At 42.9% G+C, this 23,999-nt stretch overlaps 2 protein-coding genes across 2 annotated transcripts in view; both read right to left on the reverse strand.

Annotated features, from left to right (window-relative positions):
* rad23b (RAD23 homolog B, nucleotide excision repair protein) overlaps positions 1 to 22,189 on the reverse strand; it is a 122,626-nt gene extending 100,437 nt beyond the window's left edge. The window contains exon 1 of the mRNA XM_084035495.1: positions 22,183 to 22,189. The gene's annotated coding sequence lies outside the window, so the exon portion shown is untranslated. The remainder of the gene's footprint in view (positions 1 to 22,182) is intronic.
* Positions 10,076 to 19,254, reverse strand: tmem38b (transmembrane protein 38B). Its single transcript, XM_084035617.1, has 6 exons — positions 18,840 to 19,254; positions 13,275 to 13,431; positions 12,681 to 12,865; positions 12,500 to 12,587; positions 11,770 to 11,887; positions 10,076 to 10,957 (listed from the first exon to the last, which is right to left on the reverse strand). Exons 1-6 carry the CDS (start codon positions 18,961 to 18,963, stop codon positions 10,643 to 10,645), a joined length of 987 nt encoding a protein of 328 aa, XP_083891743.1. The 5' UTR covers positions 18,964 to 19,254; the 3' UTR covers positions 10,076 to 10,642.
* Positions 22,190 to 23,999: the final 1,810 nt, after the last annotated feature.

Consider the following 23,999-nt stretch of genomic DNA (forward strand, 5'->3'; position numbering starts at 1 on the left):
ACAGATGGTTGCGGGAGCAAGACTGGCTTTTCCACTGTCTCTCGCCCTCTCTCTCTTTCACTTCCTCTCTCTCTCTCTCTCTCTCTCCTCACAATAACCCCACTGCTGTTCTCATGGTAACACTATCTGCCAAGTCTGAAGGATTGGGTTTTCACAGGACACATGAGCTCAGCACTGTACCAGCGGTGGACACTCTGCTCCCAACCGTCTCCCTCCTCTCCTTCTGCACCTTCATCTCTCTCTCGGCCTCTATTGAATGTTTAATTTCTTCCTCCCTGCTGGCTCAGGATCTCTTTGTCTCCTTTATCTGTCTCCACCTCTCCTCAGCTCGTCTGTCATTGCTGCTTGTTGAGTCAACGGTCTCTCCTCCTCCTCCTCCTCCTGGTTTCTGTTTCATCATCCAGAAATCCCAACCAAGACTGCGCTTGATCAGTTAGGGTGTATAAATCCAACTCCAGTCTAATCTCATGCATCTGCTGCACCATTGTTCCCCTTCTCTTTGTTTCACTGTATCTTCAAACATCTTGCCTCTGTTGTATCATGTTCTCCAGACTGTGCTGATAGTATTATCACAAGACTGATGATTGCATCTTTGGATGCGATCTTACACCTTTTTCAAAGAATGGCACCTATTTTAGTGTAAGGTTCTTGCTGTGTGGCTTGGTTGCCTGTTAAGAGGTTAATCAGCGACACACACATGCACAGGCCCCTTACAAACACACGTATTAAGCATATTAGATGTAGACAGGCACAGCGTGGAGTAGGAAAGACAGCCAGCTGCTCTTTGGACCAACTTGGTTTTTCTGAAACACTGGCCATCTGTGATTTGAGGGGGTGACCACTCTGAATTTGAAAACATATACAAATGAAATGCAAGACCACACACACACACACGCACACGCACACATCCGCCCAGCCCCTGCTTGGAAGCTGACTTCCTACGTGTCTTGCCATCTTTCCATCCACAAGGTGAGCTCGCCTTGCTCCCTCTACCTCCTCCTCCTCTCCCTCTTTCTTCCTCTGACGGCATTGTAAATGGAATGAGTCTGGTTGCATTGCTGTATTACGGTGGGATAAAGTATCAGTGCTGGTAATCTTTCGTGGATTAATGGCTTCTTCTTTATCTGCTGCGGCTGCTGCGCTCAGATGTCTGGCCGGGCCAGGAGCCTCCTGCTGGAATACTAATGACAGACAGACAGACAGCTCCAGCTCTCCCTGTCCCCAGCCCAGCCCACGGGAGCTGTGTGTGTGTGTGCGTACGTGTGTGTGTGTTTGAGTGAAAGAAAGGGAGCACATACGTGTGAAGTGCATGTGCATGTAGAATGTAGATATAGAGGACACACAGCAGAGACGGAGAAGGAGCACGTGTTAAGAGAGTGTGTGTGTGTGTGCGTGTATGTATATGTGTGTGTGTGTGTGTCTGTGTGTGTGTCTGTGTGTGTGTGTGTGTGTTTTCACCCCCAAGACCCTGTCGCCTCCTTTGTGAGGTAGTCGCTGTCCTCCTTGTCCTGGCTGACACCTGCTTTGCATACAGGAGGGGCTAAGCGGAGGGGAGGGGAGGGGCAATGATGGTGAAATGAGGGTCCCCCAGGATGTGAGAGGGAGTGAGGGACACAGAGGGGACGAAAGGAGGGAGGGGAGGGAGGAGATACAGCAGATTAGTAGAAGAAAATAAAGCAGACTGATGGAGCGAGAGAAGGAACCGGAGAGAAAATTTGCGAAAGGAACAATGGGAAATATGAACAGATCTCAGTGACTGGACGGAGCAACATTGCCCTTTTCCCTATGAGCCACTGACAGAAACCCATTCTGCAGTAAATAACCTGCTGCAGGGTGCAGTCATTGTGGCGTGGAAGCTCCACTTCCATTCCCTTCACAAGGTCACATTTAGCACCGTATAAACCCTGGGCTGAAAGTATCTAGTAGGTTCTCTTTCTGAAAAGGAAAAGGACCAACACTAAACGCCATCTGCTTCCTCAGTGAAGGAAGAAAAGAAGAGGAGGAGGAAGAGAAGAGGAGGGGGGGTGACAGAAGCACACCATGTACCAACTACTGGCCATGCTCATGTGAACAGAAACACAGGGGAGAACAAAAGGAGACTGTGTGCTCTGAGCTTACCGCGTTTCCAAGGTGGAACAGGAACCAACATGAGAGCAGAAGCACCGGCACAACGTCCAACCGGAGCTCAAATGAAACGCCGACGTCACGGGAAACTTCACACCAAACTGTCCTCAAGGACGGGTCACGTTACCATAACTTCATGAAGCCAAGAAAATACCAGAGGAACAACGCATGAAACTAACTATGGAGTCTCACAATCATTGTCTCTGAAGTAGCAGATTGTATAAATGCCGGATCGCTGTGTCAGCTTTTAAAGCCTCAATTTCATTCCAAGCTACATCTCACCCGAGATTAACTCATCATTTAAACATTTTTCAATGATTACCATAAAAATGACCCCAAAAATGAATGTGGAATCTCTTTTTGAGTTTCACAGTCTCAATAAAACGTGGAAAATGTGAGCGTTGGTATTTCCAGCGACCTTGCAGAGGATAAAGGTCACTGTGCACAAAGATCCAGAAAAGACACAGCATCTCCTGAGAAGACACTTTGAGACACTGTTTTGTTATTATGGCATTAGCATCGCTGCGTTAGCACCACTGCGTTAGCATCGCTGCGTTAGGTTAGCACCGCTGCGTTAGCACCGCTGCGTTAGTAGCGTTAGCACCGCTGTACATCATACTGTGATATTTCCTCCATAAAAGTCTGCATTTTAGAACACTGGTTTCATGCTAAGGAGTCCAACATACTGATAAATGTCAGGTAGTGTCGTGGTGACTAAATATCACGTTGGTGAGGACTTTCAGGTGCAGCCAGTAGCTGAGTGTTAGCTAATGCTATTAAAAATACCAAGCCAACCAAGACAGTTATCACAGTAAACCAGTTATCTCCAACAACAACGTATCTAACGTCTAGGCCTACATCACTCGACTGACCAATGGTAACATTTGATCAGTCAGTAACTTAGCTACTTATTTACTTGGCCCTTTATTGGCTGGTCCTCTATAGTTCAGCCAAAAAGTACCAGTGAGGTTAGTGCAGTCAGTTTAGACATAATTTAGGCCATAAAAACATTTCTCATATTGTTTTGTCAGATGATAGATGATAAGATTAGAATAAGTCATAGAAGTGTTAATTATATAATAATAAGTTATTATAATACTTGTAGTAGACGAGTATTATAGTACCAGATAGAATAGTACTAGTTGTTCTAGTTGAATTTGTAAGTTCTAAAATGTTTGACCTTCTTTCTGACTAATGTTGTACTGGATCTGTGGCGTTCGTATTATTTTAGATCAAATAATAATCACGATGGTGGTGACTAATGTCCAACTCATTCTCATCCCAACTCGTTCAGACCAGTCGCCTTCTAACTCACTGGGTACCGCCCAACACACCGCCCCAGTTACCACACATGTGTAGCTTTCCAAAAACGTACATTTAGGAGAAACATAGTTGGGCTTAAAATAACATAGAAGTATAGAAAAACACGGGCATATATTACTGACATAACTTATGAATTACTCAACCGCACTTCTGGTTTATTGGAAAAGTCTGCTGTGACTCATACTGATAAGTGTGCCTTGTGCATCAGACACTAAGGCTTGGGACAAAGCATCAGTGTTTTCTTTTAATTTTATTCTATTGCTGGAAAAGCAACATGTTTGTGTTCATTGTCATCCTTTTGGAAGAACAAAGAGGAAGTCCTGGTACCAGAGAAAGGTGCTGTTGTTGCTCAATCCTGTCTTTCAGGTTCACCTGTTCAGCCTAATGCAATCCAATGCCATGGTCCTACATATATTTTCACAATACACATATTTTCTGAATATTATCATGTTCAGTTTCTGTTTACACTGAGCCAGAGAGGTGTTTGTTTAACTTTATGGAGAGGCTGTACTTGTGTTTGTACTCCTTATAAAGCCAATATATTGTCTTTCAATAACGTCAGGTAGTATACAGTGTGTTCTCCTATATGTTGTAAGTATAAAACCCAGTATTGGACTTTTTGTTCAAAGGGAGGGCCGTCACAACATGACACTATAAGTGTAAATCCATGTGCAAGAAGAGTGCTAAGTGAAGTGCAAAATAAGTGAAGAATCAACATAAACTAACCCTTTCATTCTCCAGTGTTTCTGTTTTGCAGGCACCAACAGCCAGCTCGCCAGTCATTATAGTAGCTCCATTTTTTTGGCATTCTCCTCGCAGCTGTTCTTTACAAGTCAGATCTTGAATGGTGATAGACATTCGTTTGGTTTGCCATTCAGTCGGAGCTCTCTTAAGAGACTGGCTGTGTTCGCATGTGAGGGTGTGAATGTGAGTGTGTGTGTTGGGGGGAGAGAAAGAGAGATGTCATGCGTACAACACCACATTCAGCACCACCACCTTGTCATGGCGGCCCGATGTGAGGCCCCGTTCCTACAGTATGTGGTCCTCCCACATTTTTCATACTCTCGGCCCGGCTTGCCCTCTATCTGCCTTTCTCCTTCCTTCTGCCTAACTTCCCCGAGTCTTTTCCTGTGCGGTCCCAAGCAGATCTCTCCTTACTTTCATCTCACTTAAAGAGATAATGAGTTTGATTGCATCAGCAGCAATATCATTTGACAAAAACTTTGGACTTAAAAAAACACTTTGATCATTTTTTTCAAATCCCAAAAGGGAAAAATAGTTATTGCCAATGCGTTTTGCTGTTATCGTACGAAACTCTTTCTTCCCTCAGTTTAAAAAGAAATATGTAACTGCAAGTCAATCATATTTCTGAGATATCAGCCTGTCCAATTAGGAAGCAACACTGACTGGGAATCAATTTCACCTGCTGTTGTGCAAATGGAACAGACCACAGGTGGAAACGAGTGGCAATTAGCAAGACATCCCTATAAAGGAATGGTTTTGCAGGTGGTGACCACAGACCATTTCTCTGTTCTCGGCCTTTCTGGCAGATTTTTTTCTTTTTTTCTTTTTGGCAGAGTTTGCACCAATAGAGGTAGCATGAGGTGGTTTCTCCAACCTACAGAAGTTGCCCTGTTAGTGCAACTTGTGTCTCCCAGCACAGTGTCAAGAGCATGGAGGAGATTCTAGGAGACAGGCCAGTACACCAGGAGACGTGGAGGGGCCGAAGAAGGACAACAACCCACGGCAGGACCGATATCTGCTCCTTTGTGCACGGAGGAACAGAAGGAGCACTGCCAGAGCCCTACAAAATGACCTCCAGAAGGCCACTGATGTTCAAGTTTCAACTCAAACGGTCCGAAATCGACTCCATGAGGGTGGTTTGAGGGCCCGACGTCCACAAATAGGGCCTGTGCTTACAACCCAACACCGTGCAATGTGATTGGCATTTGCTAGAGATCAGAGATTGGCAGATTCGCCATTGGCGCCGCGGAGAACGTTCTACTGCTGCAACATCCTCCAGCATGAGCGGTTTGGCGGTGGGTCAGTGATGGTCTGGGGAGGCATTTCTTTGGAAGGTCGCACAGCCCTCCATGTTCTTGCTGGAGGTACCTTGACTGTCATTAGGTACCGGGATGAGATCCTCAGACCCATTGTGAGACCATATGCTGGTGCAGTGGGCCCTAGGTTCCTTCTAATGCATGACAATGCTAGGCCTCATGTTGCTGGAGTGTGTCAGCAGTTCCTGCATGATGAAGGTATTGATGTTATGGACTGGCCTGCCCGTTCCCCAGACCTGAATCCTATTGAGCACATCTGGGACATCATGTCTCGTTCCATCCATCAACGCCATGTCGCACCACAGACTGTCCAGGAGTTGACTGCTGCTCTGGTCCAGGTCTGGGAGGAGATCCCTCAGGAGACCATCCGTCGTCTCATCAGGAGCATGCCCAGGCGTTGTAGGGAGTCCATACAGGTACGTGGAGGCCACACGCACTACTAAGGATCATTGTGACATGTCTTGAAAAATCTCCACAAAAGTTGGATCAGGCTGCGATCTGATTTTCCACTTTGATTTTCTGTATGATTCTGAATCGAGACCTCCATAAGATGAGGATTTTGATTTCATTTCTCATCCTTATGTTGTTTTTTTATCAACGCATTGCATAATAAAGATTTCCAACTGGAATATGTTATTCATTGAGAACTAGCATGTGGTGTTTAGGTGTTCCCTTTATTTATTTATTTTTTAGCAGTTTATATATATATTTTAAAGAGGGATATCATGGCAGACATGAGCTCAGAGGGTGCTCAAGGTCCCCAGTAGAGATCATGTCAGTGTGTGTTCAGAGGCCAAACAACGTCCGGCCTGAGACGTCGCGTTTCGACACCAGTGAGTTGGAGCAGGTGCACAGCCACAAGCCAGAGGACTGCAGCTAGTTTAACACTTTCACTGTCGCGTTCATGGAGTGATCGGAGGTCTGGTGGGGCAAAACCCCAGTGAGATGACTGAGGCTGGCTGAAAGAAATCAAAAAAGAAAAGAAAAAAAGCTCATTATAGATATTTTGTGTCATAACCAAAAATAAAAATGGTTAAACAACAGCGATGTATAAGTCAAACATCAGCTGACGGTGAACAAAGATGCCTTGACGGGTCATGTTTGTTTCTTTGGAGAAATGGAGGACAACAAAGGGCCATGGTCTCACTGGTGGTTGGAGGGATTTGGTGTGTGGCGCACGTGTGTTTGTAGGTGTGCATGTGTGTGTGTGCACCCAAAGGCCCTTTGTGCCTTTTTGATGGACTCAGCCTTTGTTGCCACTCTACGTGTCACATGCACCGACACCGAGCAGCGCACACACACACATCCGCATGCAGCTTGGCTGGTCTCGCTATACTTCAGAGGACCAGAGGCTAGGAAGAGCACACAGCGGAGTCCCTGAAAACCAGGAAATGTAAATCCTCATATGACCTTCAAAACACGTAGGAGGTCATTTTAGATGTTTTGAAAGTTATTTGGGATTTTGGTCCATCCAAAAAAGCCCTCAACCTAAAATGTCCTCATAAGAATAGTGGCCCGCCTCTAGTCGATCCTCACAAGCCCAGCTTAACCAGGCCACACACACTCACACACATGCAGACAGCTACCATTGGCTCTGCAGAGAGGGTCCCCTCCTGTCCCCATCCCTTCTTGCCTGCAGCTGCTGGCCAGCCTGTCAGTTCCCAGGCATCAAGCCATCAGAGATGACGCCTCCTCACGCCACCAAGTGGTCATCACCTGTCCTGCACCGCTTAGCAACAGGGGCTCTATCCTCCAGGCAGAAGTGGATGTTAAGATGCTACCAAAACGTGTTTTTGGCTTCATTTATAGAGAATGAAACTGTGTGTGTGTGTGTGTGTATAAACCATAGAATAAAGACTATGGCATCGTATTGGTTTTACCATGGTACCTTGATTATACTGTGTTCTACAACCAACATAATAGAGAATTTTAACAGTGATGGATGTTTTCCTCCAAAAAAAGTGCTACGGTTATTAATATTTTGACCCCCAAATTCTGGGAGTAAATCAATTATATTGAATAAAAGTAAGTAAGTAATTAACAAAAAAATACAAAATACAAAACCTGTGGAAACGAACAGTCTTAAGTTTCATTTTAAAAATTATTAAAGTAGTTGAAAGCCATTTCACCACATTTAGACTGAACTCTGGGCACCATTAACTGACCCGTCCTTGCCGATCCGAGGCACCTAACTCACTTAGCAAACATATTTGCAACACATTTTGAGTGCAGACCATTGAGTGACAATAAGTGCAGCCTTGAATCTATTCTAGGTTTAAATGGAAGCCAGTTCAGAGATCTAAGAATTTAAGAAATGTATTCTCTCCTCTCTTCTCTTCTCTTCTCTTCTCTTCTCTTCTCTTCTCTTCTCTTCTCTTCTCTTCTCTTTGAATAAGTTGCATCTTACTATAGAAAATGAATTGACAAACGACCAATTTCAAGGACAAGGCTGAGGAAGATGAGATTGACCGATTTCCCCATCACCGTGGTTAAATAATGTCATGGTTTCACAACCGTACGAATGGTAGAAGTTATCTGGTCCTGATTCCTGCATTGTTAACTCACCTGAGGTGTGAGCTGTAAACATGTCGGAGGGAACTGAGATTCTCCTTATATCTGGCCAGAAAGTGCCTTCAATCAGCCGTGTGGAAGCACTTTGGATATCTACAAAATGACCCAGAGTTGATATAAAAGGTGGAAGTCCAATTTGCAAAGTGCACCGTCAAAAAAGTGAGTGGAAAAGCAGCAGACCCTTCAAATATGTTCAAACACCTTCAGAATAATCATCCACCCATTTATGCACAAGTCATGCTAATGGATTTATTAGTGAGCGTTTATGGCAGCAGCATGGATGTGGGATTGCATGAAAACGTACCACAGTGCCCATCCATGAAGGATTGTTAGTGTCATCAATCCATTGTTTGGTTTGTGCTTTTCATGGGATTTGTTGACACCGAGACAAATTTAGAAAACACCTAGAATCAAAGTCAAATGAGGAGAGAAAATAAATCAGGATACAGACTCCAGACACCCTGATGGCTTCATATTAAGCCGTGTGTGTGTGTGTGTGTGTGTGTGTGTGTGTGTGTGTGTGTGTGTGTGTGTGTGTGTGTGTGTGTGTGTGTGTGTGTGTGTGTGTGTGTGTGTGTGTGTGTGTGTGTGTGTCTGCTTGTGGGTAGTATGCCATGGTCTCAGTGTGTCCCTGACCTCAACTAGACTAGGGTTCAAAGTCACAGGGATTTGTGAGCATACGGGATCCTGGCCTGCCGTCTGTGTGCACACGTCGCGTGTGTTGCTGTTTGAAAGGAGGAAAATCTGATATTCCTGAACCATGTCGTAACCAATTCCCGCGTAGCATGCCTCATCCTCGCTACACCCGTGACCTCCACCTCAGACGGGGTCGAGTGTTTAGGAATGTGTGCATGTAAGCCAGTTTACTTAAAGATTGATTTTCCGCACCTGACAACTGGAAAACAGGCGCTACGCGTGGGATAGGAAGGAGTCTGAGGAAGAGGTACCGTGGAGCAGGTGAAGCACAGGCGAGAGGCGCGGGAGGGGGCTCGACAGTGGGGGGGCTGCTCAGTTCAGTGAGTAATTGTGATGGGGGTCAAACAGGTCTGGACCTCATTAAGAGAATTGTCTGGGAACTTTCAAGGCTGTGAGCCGTCGTCATGTCACCCGCCTTCTTATCATGGGAGGCTGCGTGAGGAACGAAAACAGCGGCTTATTAACGTGTCTTTCAGTTATCCAGGTCACACAGTTCGCCATTAGAGTCGGGAAGATCCACACACACACACACACACACACACACACACACACACACACACCTGCACTCAGCAATGTTGCAGCATACACTTTGAGATACAACTGACATGCATACGTCTGACATCTGTGGACTCGAGGCGTATGAAAGGCAGGTAGATCATCTCAGCCGGTATCACGTTTGATCGTCTTCTCTTTTCTCTTCCCCCCATCCACCATCTGTTCTTAATTTGTATCACAGGCAGGCTCTCTCTCTCTCTCTCTCTCTCTCTCTGCCATCTGAGGATACCTAGATGAGAATTGTGGGGGATTTGGGGGGATCTCTCACCAGCAGCTTTTTAAAAAGAGGCCGAGGTATCAATCAGGCGCTGATGTTACACTGATGCAACGCCTCAGCCTATAGGACAGATTACTCCTGGATGCCGCGCTGCTTTATATCAACTTACCGGCTGCTAATTTAGAAAGCGGTTAACATTTCACAAACGATACTGGGAACAAATGTGTTAAGACAGCTACATGATGTCGGATTCAGTCTTAATTAGGAGGCTTTCCATCAGGGACTTGCACATTAAAAAAAATGTGACTAATGATCTGTTTGGTGCATTAAAGTGAGGTGATATTGAGTTGGCTTCATAGTCACTGAACTGTATAAATGTGCCTGATGAAGCCGTGAGGCTAGAAATCACAAAAGCTCATTTTATAGAACATTTAACCCGTTTATTCTCATGCTTTTAAGTGTGATTTAAAGCATTCACCAAAGAAACAGAATACAATCAAATAAAATGTCTTCCATTTTGAAACGTTAATACATTAAAGAGTGCATTTATTTAGTATAAATAGAATAAAATATCTGAGTGTCATAGAATAGAATCTCTTTAGAAAAATCTTTTAACCATTAAAGTAGGAAATACAGCATTTACATGAAGCAGAAAAAGATAGATGGACATTCATAGATCAGCAGGTGCACAGCACTGTTCCCATAACTCCGGGATTACATTCTCAGTTCATAGAAATATATGTATTAAAAATTAAGCTACACATTCTACTGCAAGTGTGCAATCAGCCCGAGGATATTATGAAGTTCACATCCGACAGCATGAATCTCACAGTACTTTAAGGACGGGGTGATTATCCCACAATAAGGTGCAGGGTTGGTTGAAGTCAGATCTTATTGAAATTCTATCTCAGCAGTCAGATTTAAATTGCATTCTAAGAAACTAATGAGGGGGAAATTTGGTTTGGACTGAAGAAAAACATTGTGTTTTGATAAAAGAGAAGAAGAACGAGTTTAAGTACTGACGTGAGGAATCTGAATCAGAAATGACTCCATAACCCTGCGTAGAGGTGAAAAGGCGCTATGGGGCAGAGGCTGACTAGTTGGTCTTCTTGCAGTTCGCGTTCTCTGATTCCTCTTTGGCTTCGGGCGACTCGCTTTGTTCCTTGACAGGAGGGACCGGGCTGCGTTTCCCCGCTGAGCCGTTCTCACCAAGCTCTTTGGTCGTGGCAGGGGAGGTCGTCCCGTTGGCGGGGGAGGTCGTCCCGTTGGCGGCACCATGATGCACGCACGTTTTCTGTGCCTCGCCGGTGAGGGCGGCGTAAGGGGAGTGGCCGGTGAAGAGGGTCTTGTAAATGGCCGACTCGATGGCAGCGAATGGTGAGGTGGAGGAGCCCGTCACCATCATCCTCGACTAAAAATAAAAAACAAAGAGAGGACAAATGTGTCAAGAACAAAAACCGTATTAAGTTTGAAACAATATGTGAGCGTCTAATCACTTTCAAACTGTGCTAGTGTCTCATATTCCTTCACACAGCTGTCTTTACAGCAGCTATAATCAGTATATAAAACGGATCACATGACTACTTGTATGTGGACGCATCGGCCGACTCTGCAGTTGTATTTGATCCCATGTGATGTTGGCCTAGTTTACATATATAACACCAAGTAAGAGGGTAACACATTAGCACCGACTTGACTAGTGCAACATCTGCATCGACAGAAGCACAAACTAATAAATGGCAGATTTGGATGCCGCTCTTTAAATCTGATGAAACGGCTGGGCGTTAATTTGACAGATCAGAGACGGAGGGAGCTAAAAGAATGAGAGTTGAAAGAAGCCACGGTAGATTTATCTGTGTCTCAGTCAAGAGCACAAGTTTCCCAGAGAAGAGAAGAGAGGATGATGCAAGCTGATGAAAATGATGCAAAAGCCCCAGCCCTGCGGGTAATACCGAGCTAATGTGAGTCACCGCAGCTCAAACTTCAAAAAAGCGGAGGGAAAAGGTCATTTAGAAGACAAGGCGCTTCACGGATTCGGAGGGAGCTGCGGCACCAAGACATTTGTTCTCCCCGAGTAAAGAGAATAATAAACAGGAATGAAATAGTTGGTGTTTTGGGGGGGTTTATAGGTAAGCCAATGGACAAACCATCACTGTTTTCCATCTGTATCACCACCTCGGGTGTTTATTCTCAAGGTCACTATGTGAGCTACGCCACACTGACCTTGTTGACGACTGTAAAGATGGTGTAGATGAGCATCAGGTGGTGCTTCTGCAGAGGAAGGTAGTGGGTCTGCTGCAGAGCAAACAGCACCGCCCCGATCAGGGTGATCTTGGTGGGGCTGAACACAGAACGGTTATGATATAATATATGATAATAAAAAAAAAAGGAAATGAATGGTGAGGGAGACAACATCTAATATGCTTTAGTTATAATACGTAAGACATACATTATCATGTCATTATCACATGTTAATGGTGTCACACAGATCACATGTTTGATGTGATTTACATACATCAGTGCCAGCTGTAGCATATCCTCAGATTTGGAAAAGTTTGACATTTCGGGAAATGTTCTTATTCATTATTATTTTAGCTTGGCATAACAACTGCAAACAGAGGACAAAAGTTGACCCGGCTCCGTCCAAGGGCTACAAATCTCGATAATCATTATGTTATATCTTGGTTGTTGTTGGTTGTTGTTGTTGGTTTTTTTTTAATTACAAGTTGTAGTTTTACACGAGGAGTTATGTGTCAGACAATTTCTTTCAGTAATCTATCAAATAACCATAACATTGTAAAATGTAGTCATTACATTAATGAACGCATTTCCCAAAACGTCAAATTGTTCCTTTTAAATTTGCACTCAATACATAAAAAAAGTATTGAAAATGTACTTTTATAAGCAGAATCATCTCCAGTGTGATACAGGCAGAGTCCTGTTGAAGACTTACTAGGACATTTTGAGGAGCTCATTAGTCTCTGGTTTCCATACGCCACGAACAAGCTGCTCAAAATTACTTATCAGACCACCTCCGGCACCTAGTGGGGGACAACAAGACACGTATAGTTGATACGGATTCATATTCAGATAGTGGAAAAAAAATCTCTCTGCATGCACCGTCAGTTACCGACCTTTAGCCCACCCGATGGCAATCATGACCAGCAGACTGTCGTTGTATTTGCTGTGAGCCTGTGTGACTCCTCCGAGCACCTTCCACGTCCTGGTCACCTCCTTCATCCCCGACAGCACCAGCCTGAGAGGCAGCAGGGCGGCACAACAGTACACCAGGTCCATGGGGCAATAAAACACTAGGTACCTGTAGAGACACATATGGTGCACACACACACACACACATAACTCAGCTACCTGCTGCGTGTAAACTATGTGCTCATTACACATTTTGACAGCATCACTTGCCAGTTTCTGTCAAGTAACCGACTTGCACCAGCAGAGGGTGCTGTGTTGTTGTTGTGAGAAGGGTGTGATTATATGTGCCACCAGTAGAGGGTCCCAAAGGCTTCATATTAAGAGGGGAGAACTTGACAACAACCTCTTGTTTCATTCAGTGCCTTCCACATTTCATGCTCCCTTTACAGGAAATTAAGTCATTGAACATTTCTTCACAAGAGAACCGTTTGTATAAAGTTGCAGAGGGGCCCCTTCACTAATCCTTCAACTCTCTCCCCCCCTCCCCCTACTCTATTTTTCAGCCTCGAGATATTTACCAGGTGATGGAAGCGAGCAGAACACTGGTGCTGTTGGACAGAGGTGCAACAGCTGGCTCGGCAAGCATGACGGCAGACAGCACAGCTCCACCAAAACAGAAAAGCATGGAGCTGAACCAGCAGGCTAAGGGGCTGACTCTGGAGACCTGAAGGGCGCCTGCACAAGAACAGAAGTATAGGGATCAGCAGGATCACTGTGATGTAGGTTTCCTCCAGTCCCCCAGATGTGGTTTATTTTCCATACAGAAGACATTCCTACAGGGTCTGTCATAATAACAAATAAAACAAAGTCGTATTTTATATAATGAGTGGATTTCCAAAGCAACAGGTTTTGTGAGTCAAATCTAGTCTCTACTGTATTTGTGAAGTGTTAAATTTAACATATAAGCGTATTAGGAGAAGTTGTACTTTGGCCTAATCCCTGTGTGTTGAAGGCTCCTCCCAATGCCTGAAACTGTATAAATATTAACTATGAACAAACAGAGGGAGGTTTGTGAAGCACAGTTACATTATATGTGTAGTTCAAAGTGCAGGCACAACATTTACACTCACAGACCAAATCAGTACGACTGCAGATGATAATCAGCCACTCAATGATTGCTCTGTTTCCACCCTGAAAAGAACTCTATTCCCTTTTTCCACTGAAACCATTTACAAGCCAACCACAGCAACAGCACGAGTTACAGGCCCCTAAATAGCATGTGACCCATGGTGTATTATGGTATTTGATGTCCTTATTGTAAATCTTCGCCATGGAAGGAAGGTAACGATTATTTAGCTAAAGAATACGATTTTGTCAGATGCTGTCTGTCTTTGCAGAGATGGTCCGACACCATCTAAGGCTTGTCTGACCCTGACCTGAATGATTGCCGCCAAACCCCCAGACGGTTAACGCTCAAGTCAACGGTGAACCACCTGCCCTGAGACGGCAGCACACCGGACCATACTGGTAATCTGAGGATTACAGACAGATTATAGACTCCTGGAGAGAGCTCGGTAAACCAGGAGGACTTGTACCTCTATCTGCCTCCTCTGCAGACTCCCAGTGGATTCAGTCCGCTTGGCTTTTTAACATTGCTCTCACTCACAAAATACAGAAATCACAGAGATGATTTGTTTTTGTGTACAAAGTTGTGAACTAAAGTTTTTAAGTTTTTAAATTAGAGATATTTATCATTTTGAGACGTTTTGATAAGCAGAATGTTAAATACTAAAAGTACAAATAAAACAATGTAAAAATACATTATAATAAGTATAAGAACGGCATTCAAAATCCGACTTTAGTAAATGCACAGAAAGTATTATCAGAAATAATTATTTAAGGTATCAAAAGTAAAAGCACTCATTCTGTAGTAAAATGTCTGTATTAAATCATATGATATTTTACTGCGGTAGCTGGTCTAACGTATGAATCGTCTTCTTCGCTAAACTTTTCTTTTGTGAAGTAAGTGATTATTTGAGATCCGGCCTTGTGAATATTTTTAGATTTCAAAACTCCTTTTATGATATTATTATTATTATTTGTTATACTTTGATTTGCTCTCAGTTTTGGAAGTACTATTCCCATAATTTTGGGGGTTTTCAGTCTATATTTGTTTACATTTTGGTAAATGGCACCATTAAAAGTATGCCGAATTAGCTATTAGCAGTTCCCGTTTGCAGTGTACCCATGGATCCACAGGATTACTTTGATACAGACAAACTGATTCATGCTAACAAAATAAATGTGAGGATTCTCAATCAAGTTCTGCAGATAGAATGAATTATTTTTGTTGATGTTTATTCTATTGATTTATTTAGAGATAATGGTATCCTTAGAAAGTGTAAGTCACACTGAACCAATAATATGTGTATCATGTCTCAGATTTGACTCTGTTGTGACTCTGAGAAAGGGGCATAAATTGCGTCAATCAGGTGCTAAGAGATTTAATTGCTGCTGCTCTAACTACTGACAGTGTTGGTGGGAAGAACAAACTGAAGTCACTAACTTCCTGTTTTTAGATGGTATGCACATGTCCCTTTAACGTCAACAGGGTTGCACAAGGAAAAGCAGGTTGTCGTCTATTATTTGCTACACATCACTGATGTTCAATAGATGGGCACCACTTATTCTGGGCAGTTTTAAGCCCTACTGGGTCGTGCACATCCAAGGTCAGTTCCTAATGTTTCCAGTCTGTACAAGATATCAAGAATTTGGCACGTGACTTTTGCCTTCTAAATTTTCTTTTTAGAAATACAGCTGTTTATGCACTTTTTTTACCCAGGAGGATGTGTGCTGACTAACTGAAACTGTTCACTTGTTCCACCTCAGTTCCATCGATGTGAACAGGTGTGCCTTTGACTCAACTACTTGGTTGTTCTCTGAGCAACGCTCAGCCAGATTGTTGATTTCAGGTCTGCATAAAATCCCATTGTTGTTTATAATCCGGCTGATAATGGTCGTGTCACCTGCAAACTTCACTCGAGAGTTCTCTACGTGACAGTCGTTGTTGTACAGCGTGAATGGGAGGGGGCTAAGCACACAGCCCTGGGGCGCTCCGGTGTTCAACAGCCGAGTGGAGGAGGTGTGGCGGCCAATTCGATCTGCCTGGGGTTTGTTTGAGGGAATCTTACAGCCGGTTGCAGAGTGAGGTACTCAAGCCCAGGATGCTGATTACCAATCAATTTCAAGGGGAGATTGTGTTGAATGCTGAGCTGAAAACGACAAACAACATGATGTAGGTGTCATTATTTTCAAGATATGTGAGGGCCAAAGGGAGACGGCATCCTCTGTGGATCTGTAGGCTCTATATGCAAACTGGTGAGGGTCTAGACGAGGCACGGGATGATATGAAAATGTCAAGACTATCCTGGCCTAAATAATTGCAGTTCATAACCAGAACATTCTTTAAATTATTTAAACGGCACTTAAACATACTGGTATCACTTTACATTTAAGAAACAAATCATTTGATTGTGTCAGGGGTAGGATCTTTTTTTTAAGCAAACATCCTTTTATGCTCTATTTTATACCTCGTCTGATTGGGGGTGGCATAGACCAGGAACGATGGTCTTGAAGCGTGTGGGAACGCTCTCTCATGACAGAGATATGTGGAAAATGTCAGTGATGATATCAGTTAGCTGGTGGCCACATTATTCTGAGTACAGGACCAGCGATGGTATCAGGCCCAGCAGCTTTACTCATATTCACTCTCGACAGGATTCTTCCTCATGTGAGTTGTAGAAACGGACAGTGGGCGGTCCTGGGGTGGGGGTGTCAGAGAGTGACATGAAGGACAATGTGGCTTCAGCTCAGAGTGGGTACTTGCTTAACTGCTGTATAAAAGTATCAGAGCTAACAGTTTTAAACAGTTTTTGTGTCATTTGAGTTTTGCAACAGTGACACAACCAGACAGTTTTTTTCTCTCTATTTTATGCGTACATGAAGTCTGACGTAATGAACGTTTCTGGTTGTGGTTTAAAACTAGCTGCCACAGGGGGGAAATAAAGCACCCACATATCAGACAGGAAAGAGCGGTTCTCAAATGTGCCAACAGTCTGGCACCTTGCCTGTCATACATCCTTTCCTCAGCCTACATGGGCTATAAATGCTCAGTATCGGTGCTTTTCATCTCACAGCAGTCACAGAGCTCCATTCATTCAAGTTCAGCAGGTTGCTTACATGGTAAACATGGTCGCCATGTCATCACTCTTCCTCGGCCTAGAGCTAAACAAAGCGCTGTGAGTCTGACTGGCTGAGCACAGAAATGGAGGCGGCAACTTCTGTGTTATAATTTTACGAATAATTTGAATGCAGCAGTAGCTTTCAGACGTTAAAAAAGAAGAATGCTTTGCTTAGTGCCCTGAATTATAATCCTCCGCTTGCCTTGGAGCGCTCCGACATGCTGGGCACATCTTCACCAGATCCTGTTTCCTGGTTTTTGCATACGAAGGGAACATATTTACAAGTCAAATTTGATAAATGCAGGTTGCATTTTAAATTCTGCTTGACTTTCTTGCTCTCCTCCTCCAACGCTCCATTGAGATCCTGTTCTCAGCTGCTCTCCCAGGAATTCAAACAAACCAGACTCTTCCCTTTTTTAGGAAGATCTCTGGCTCTCTTCCAGGCCATAAACAAAACGCAGTTGTCTGTAATCTGAGATGAGGTTTTCCCATGAAGTCTTGTCAAACCAGGGCAAAGGTATCTCCTATTAGTATGTATACTGTATGTGAGAGCATTTACATGAACACAGAACAACATTAAACACAAAGTCTGAAGACATTCCTCCTCCCTCTGGAAACTAGATAAGAAACAAAGTGGCTTATCTGGATATTTTAGGAGATTGATTGGCATCTCTTCCACATCCCTGTCCCGTCCTCCTGCGTCCCGTACAGTCCACTCACGCCAATGTTTAGAAATAAGCTTGCAATAACTCCACGGTAAAGTGTAGCGATGGTGTTATAAACACGGAAAGAGCGCTAGGAGGGGAAGATTTAACACAGGAAATAGAAAAGAAAGTGGTTTTGGCATTCCTTTCCTTTTTGGGCGAAGGGAGAACTTTTGAACCGGCTCCCCGAATGTTTTGTGTTTCTTGACTTTTATCCTGGATTTCTTTCCAGATTAGATAGAAACCTTTCTTTTGCCGTCCTCTCTGTGATTTTTTTTTTTTGTGTGCGTTTGTTGGCATCTCTGGCATTTTGTTTATCCGTGTGTCTTTCAGCCACAGATAGATGGACGCAAGGAGAGGACGAAGGGTTAAAAGGTCACGATGGCTCAGATGCTTTGCGAGGCAAGTTCAAAAATAGCCCATAGATTCACAGCAGTGGGACTACAATGGACCGCGTGTGTGTGTGTGTGTGTGTGTGTGTGTGTGTGTGTGTGTGTGTGTGTGTGTGTGTGTGTGTGTGTGTGTGTGTGTGTGGAAAGTTGACTGGCTGTGCAGTTAAAGTCCACCTGTCCCTACAGACACTTTCTCTGTGACATAACATAGTTGGCTCGGCGCCTGCCTTTGGTCTCAGCCGTTATAATCGGCTGTGTGAAGTAGTTTGTGCTTTAAAGTTGGATTCATTTGATATCAGTGTAGTTATTTATTTTGGTATCAGTGTATTATAATTAGATGTTATTAGGATAGAATAGGATGTAAATTGGTGCTGTGTGGAACTTAATTTAATCATACAGAGAATTACAGCTAATTTACTGGGGTGATGACAATTATATCAACAATTTTTAATAATCTAAAGAATAATTGAATATTATAATAAACAGTATAATTGTCATGTTATGACCTTCACAAGAGAATAACACCACAGAAGTAAATAGGAGTCTAGATTATATGCACAAATGAATATAGAAAGTTTTCTTTTTAAATCCTCTTAATATCAGCGTGTTGTCATTTTAATTCCCCAGTGCTCACGTGGCATTCTGCTACAGAGCCTGGAATAGCTGCAGGCCCACATAGTCCAAGTTTTCACCAGGTCTAACTTTTGCAACACAAAGGGGGGGGAAATAACTTGCAGCAACTTGGCGGAAACTGCAGAGCTCGTGCCAGTTATATCTCGCGCGTGAACTTGGCGTCAGCCTCTTACCTGGCTGCTCCCTCAGAGCCATGATTGACACGACATAGTGCGCCATGTCAAAGTATGGAAACATGGGCAAGCCGGCCAGTCCGTGGGACAGCTCGTCCAGACGAAGCACCCCGAGCAGATCCATAATCTGGTTCTCTTAAACTCTTCGGCGAGAGGCAGCGATAGTCTCGTTTAATCCCGGCGGAGAAAAGGCAGCCGTCCAACCCGGGAGCATCAGGGCTTCATCCAGCGCCTGTGACGTCTGACGCAAGACGGTGGCCCCACACAGCTGTACGTCTGCGGACGCGCCGTTGCCAAGTCGCTCACAGCTGGAGCCAGAGAATGGTCATAGTCGGCGTTGCCCCATCGACGACGCTGTCAGCGGCGCATAGGCGGAATTCCTGCTCCCTGTTCCGCCATGCTAGTGATGTGGCGGGCGGAGCCAACGCGGCTTTGTGATTGGACGAGCGAGAACACGGGAGAGCCAATCACGTGGCACAGTGTGGCATTGCGAGGTGATGTTAACAAACAAACAAACAACTGTCCTACCTGTATACACAAGGAGCCTGTAGCTTTAACGGGTGACACATCAATCATCAATGACACATCAATAATAACATGTTAATAACATGTTATTATGTTGTTGATGTTCACTTGGGTCAACATCATGTTATTGATATTAATAATATTACTGTTAAACATTTTTGCTTTCATTTTGACACTATACTTTAATTTTATTCAGCCACTCCCACTTTATCAACTATTATTATTTACTGAATGATCGGAATCCTGGTTTTGCATTTAAGGAAGCACATTTACAAGTCAAATTTTAGTTAAACAGGTGGTATTTTTAATTCTGCTTTGAGATTCTGTCCTCAGCTGCTCTTTAGGAGTTCAAACAGACAGTCTGACACCCTCAAATAGTTTTCTTTGTCATGTTTGCTCAGCTAGTTCTTGAGGCAACAGTGTACTGGTGTACAGTATCTGTTTGTACAGAGAAAGTCGCCGTTTGTCGTGCACTATATTTATTTTGATATTATTTACTTTATTTCCTTCTCCTCTACATCCACACATCTCATTCTAAATGTATAAATACAGTTTGCGGAGCCTCAGCTATGGTTTGTACAAGTAAAGGAAAAATAGGGAAACATTTGCAGTATTGCCACTGCACTTAACATAATGATAACATTTAATTAGCATTTCCTTTGTTTTGCATCTCCTAACATTTAAAAGTATTCTTTTTTTTACTTTGTTTGACACTATACAGAAGTTTTAAGGAAGTGTTGACGCGACAACCAGTTTGCCAATATTTCTGTTTTTGCAATAGCAGGTTGAAAACACATTATACAGACTCAAACTGTGTAGAGGAAGCTGGAGCTGGTTGATCGGTTTTTAACTGCTGTGGATTTCTGTTCTCAGTGTGATCATGTCAAGTCGTTGCAACATTAGTGGTTTCATGATAAATCCAAATCATGTATTTTCATAAACTAAAAATATGATGCATTGAAGTTTTAAGATCTTGTACTGAACATCATTTTATATAAAAAATGATCTTTTATATCATATAATGGTTATAACACTCAGCAGTCTTTAAATGTGCAAGGTAGTCTTCTGCAGGCATCAGCATGCCACCTGGTGGTGGCTCATATTAGTTTTTTTCTTTGTTTCTTGACCTTTTCCTTTCCTTTTTTTAATCCTTTGACCTTTAATTACGACTATCAAATAATAATTGTTCTGTTACAGTGGAGTTTACTGACACAATCTTAGCTTCGCTTCCTACTGTTGAGACACTGAAACATCCATTCTCATTACATTTCTTAAACTACATTGTAGCTTGACTTAGTGACTGAAAAATAAACCATCCCTTCCTGTTTTAACCGATAAAATAGGTTACAATAAAATAAGCAGCATTACAACAGGGTGCCCTAATGAATATTAGATTTCATAACTTGTTAGTATGTCATCTAACTAAGTATGTTTCCAATCATTGAAATCAGCTACTCTTACACTTTAAATACATTAATAGAATCAATTGTCAATGATCTGTGAGTCAAAACAGTGAAATAAGGTATTTTGAGATCTTTTGAAAAGCTTTAATGTGAAGCCGTTGCCACTAGAGGGCAGCAGTAAGCCACCTGATGTCTGCCCTCATAACATCTTACTGAAACTTAACCATCCAACAGTCTACTATCACTAATATATCATAAACATATTTCATGTGCTATTGTTGATAAATCTGTGAGTGAATGCGTGCAGAAGAGTCATAAAGAAGAATAGTTGATTAAATAAAGTTGATAGAAATGAGGGCATAACTAAGGTCTGGCCCAGTGAAACATGGTGGCGTCTACCTTTTGTTTGACCTTTAAATAAGCCATTGTGTTGCTTGTTAAAACTGTGACGGAAACCCCCATTAGAGGTGACGCCAAAGCCGCGATGAACGCAGGCCGATAACATAGAAGAGGAACAATACCTCACATGGCCAGGTGATGATGTAATCGCATACCGGTAGTTAAAACCAAGCATCACATCGAAACTCCACCCGGGGGACCACTCCTGTGTTTGCGTTGGTAGCCGGCAGGGTGCTGAGATGTGTAGCGGCTTGTCGAAGCCTTTGACGTGTGCGGCTTGTCGTCATGGAGAGCTGTACATCATCACTCGAGGCTACGTTTTAGATATCAGTCAGCTTTATTGTGTGACACCTCCCATAAATATATTATAGGACTGTGGGTCCAGCAGGGTCAAGGCTCAGCGCTCGTCAATGCTTTTAACACACACACACACACACAGCAAAGGGACGGCCTCTCATTCCTCAGATTTCTGGGGCCCTCCTCAAACACCCAGAGGCTCAAACTGGGGATTTCAGAACAACTGGAATCTTTATTTAATTACGTCTGTGGCGGCCAAGCCCGTTACCACAGAGTCACCCCACAGTGCCGACTTCTCGGGGGAAGTTGGGCATGGGGTGAAGCCAGCGAACAGGGTGGTGGTGCCCGTGTGTTGTGTCCACAGAGAGTTTGCTGGTTTGGGTGCAGCTCCTGTTCCATTAATGTCAAACAATTGAAGGTCAGGTAAAAACAGTGAAATGGCAAAGTGGGGCTGTGTTTGTGTAAAATTAGATTTTTGAACATTCTTACACTTTAAAACGGAAAGATAACAAGGCGGTATAACGATAAAACATTTCCCTTAACAATCACTTGTTGACTTCTTTGAATCTGTGTTTGTGTTCACCATCACTCTCAAAGGCTGAACCATGAATAGGAAAACACATGCGAAGGCGATCGGGGGAACATCACCTGAAATGATTTTTTAGACTTAACAATATAATTCAGGGAGACTTTCACTTGACTCCATAGTGTCTTTAGACAACTGTAGATCCCTTCCAGCTAGTTCATTATGGTGCATTTAACTTGCATTAAATGCTTTCTTTTCAGCCACTTGGGGGCAGCGCGTCACAACATTAAAATATTGTCAAAAAATAATTATGTTGCGTGTTTAGCTAGCAGTTGTAGCATAATAATAATATATATATTGTTTAATAGGCACCTTTCTGGGCACTCAAATACACCGCACAGTGAAAATAAGCATTCATTTGACGTTTTTAACCAACCTGATGAATAAACTTTTAGCTCTGTTTTGGTTTCCACCAACATCTGACAGAAATATTTGGCTCCTTAAAGGCCTTTTACACAATAGGGACATATTTTCGCCAATAATTTCAATATTATTTGGAAGTGGAGCAGCCGCTTTCATGAAGAATGTAAATGTAATGCAGAATGTCTGGAGTTGCATATTCATAAAACAACAACAACAACACGGAGTCTGAACCAAGACAGCTAATTTCTTTTCTTTCAACCTTGACAAAAGCTGACTCAGCACATACACTCTCTATGTACTTCAGTTCCCTTCATATTAAAAGCCCTAGACATATGATTTTCAGAGGAAAATATTTCACATTTTGTGTTGTGTTGTGTTAAAGCCTTTGTTAAATGCTTCACTATCTTCACTAGCTAGCTCCTAACTGTGTCTGTCTGCTGTTTGACGCTGGGCTAATAAATAAGCATCAAAGCTGTTATTTTGAAGAAGAAAATGCAGAGAGAGGAAGGTCGAAGCAGGACGCAAGCCACACCTTATGACATAAAGACAGGATGAGTAATCATGAATGTGCCACATCTGTTCTGATTACATTGTTGCTCAGGTGTTCAAGTGCCAACGTTCATTTGGGTTTCCTCTGAAAACATGACACACAGATGATCAACTGACACACGAAACACGGACCTTTTTGATGAAAAAAGAGGAAAACGGCACATGAAGCTCTCTGCTGGTCTGTACCTTGTGTAGCAACAGTGAACTGAAACTGAGGGAGATGCAGCAGCCATAAATCAAACTCAACCACCTTATTTGTGTGTACATGTGTGAGTCTCTCTTTGCCCTGCAGTAAAAGACTTTACAGGTAATATAAACTTGTACAGACAGGATTTTTCCCATCGACATAGCAGGAAAAGTCTAGCAGAAGGTCAAGATCAGGGTCATAGATTCACTTTTTCATTTATTTTGGAACGATCAAACTACATCTGAGAACTAAAGCTTAATCAAGGTGCATTTAAGAAAATACCTTTGTTTCATATTCAACTATAACCGACCTTCCATCTGATCTTTGATTTTCAGATTGCTTTACAGCTGTGACTGTTTTTTTTGTTTTTTTTTACCACAAGTTCTTTGACTCTTTCATTCTTTCAAATGGCCTTAAATTATAGCTTGAAACCCTTCTTCCATCTTCCTACAGTGCTTATCTATCTGAAAACAATTCTTCTTCTAAGTTGAACCCTTTTGTTGATGACTGATGAGTTCCTGACTCATCAGAGCAAGACTTACATTAAAACAAGCTCAGTGAAAGTGAATTTAGGTCCGTTTCAATAAAATCAGTATAATATTGATGTTGAGGTCAGCATAACCACAAAGGAACCGTACTGTACTTTATTTCAGTTCATTTATTTTACTTTAAACGTCTACTCTACACATCAGGGGGAAATATAGAATCTTTTACTACATGTTTTTGAACTCCTATTTCTCACATGCTTCCATAAATATTCTTTATTTTCAGCTAAAATAGGTCAAATAATAATAATAATAAATCCATCTAAAATCCAAAAGCAGAGAATAGAGAAAACCCCAGAACATGGA

This window comes from Eutrigla gurnardus (assembly GCF_963514095.1).
Source record: "Eutrigla gurnardus genome assembly, chromosome: 19".
NCBI classification, from domain to species: domain Eukaryota; kingdom Metazoa; phylum Chordata; class Actinopteri; order Perciformes; family Triglidae; genus Eutrigla; species Eutrigla gurnardus.

Bases quoted from the DNA above. Each gene is read 5' to 3' on its own strand.
- tmem38b (XM_084035617.1), bottom strand. From the start codon at position 18,963: ATGGATCTGCTCGGGGTGCTTCGTCTGGACGAGCTGTCCCACGGACTG. The intron at 12,866-13,274 runs GTAAATATCTCG...GTGTCTCTACAG, and splicing joins CTGCTCGCTTCCATCACCTG to GTACCTAGTGTTTTATTGCC. The intron at 11,888-12,499 runs GTAAGTCTTCAA...TTCTGTGTTCAG, and splicing joins GAGCTCCTCAAAATGTCCTA to CCCCACCAAGATCACCCTGA.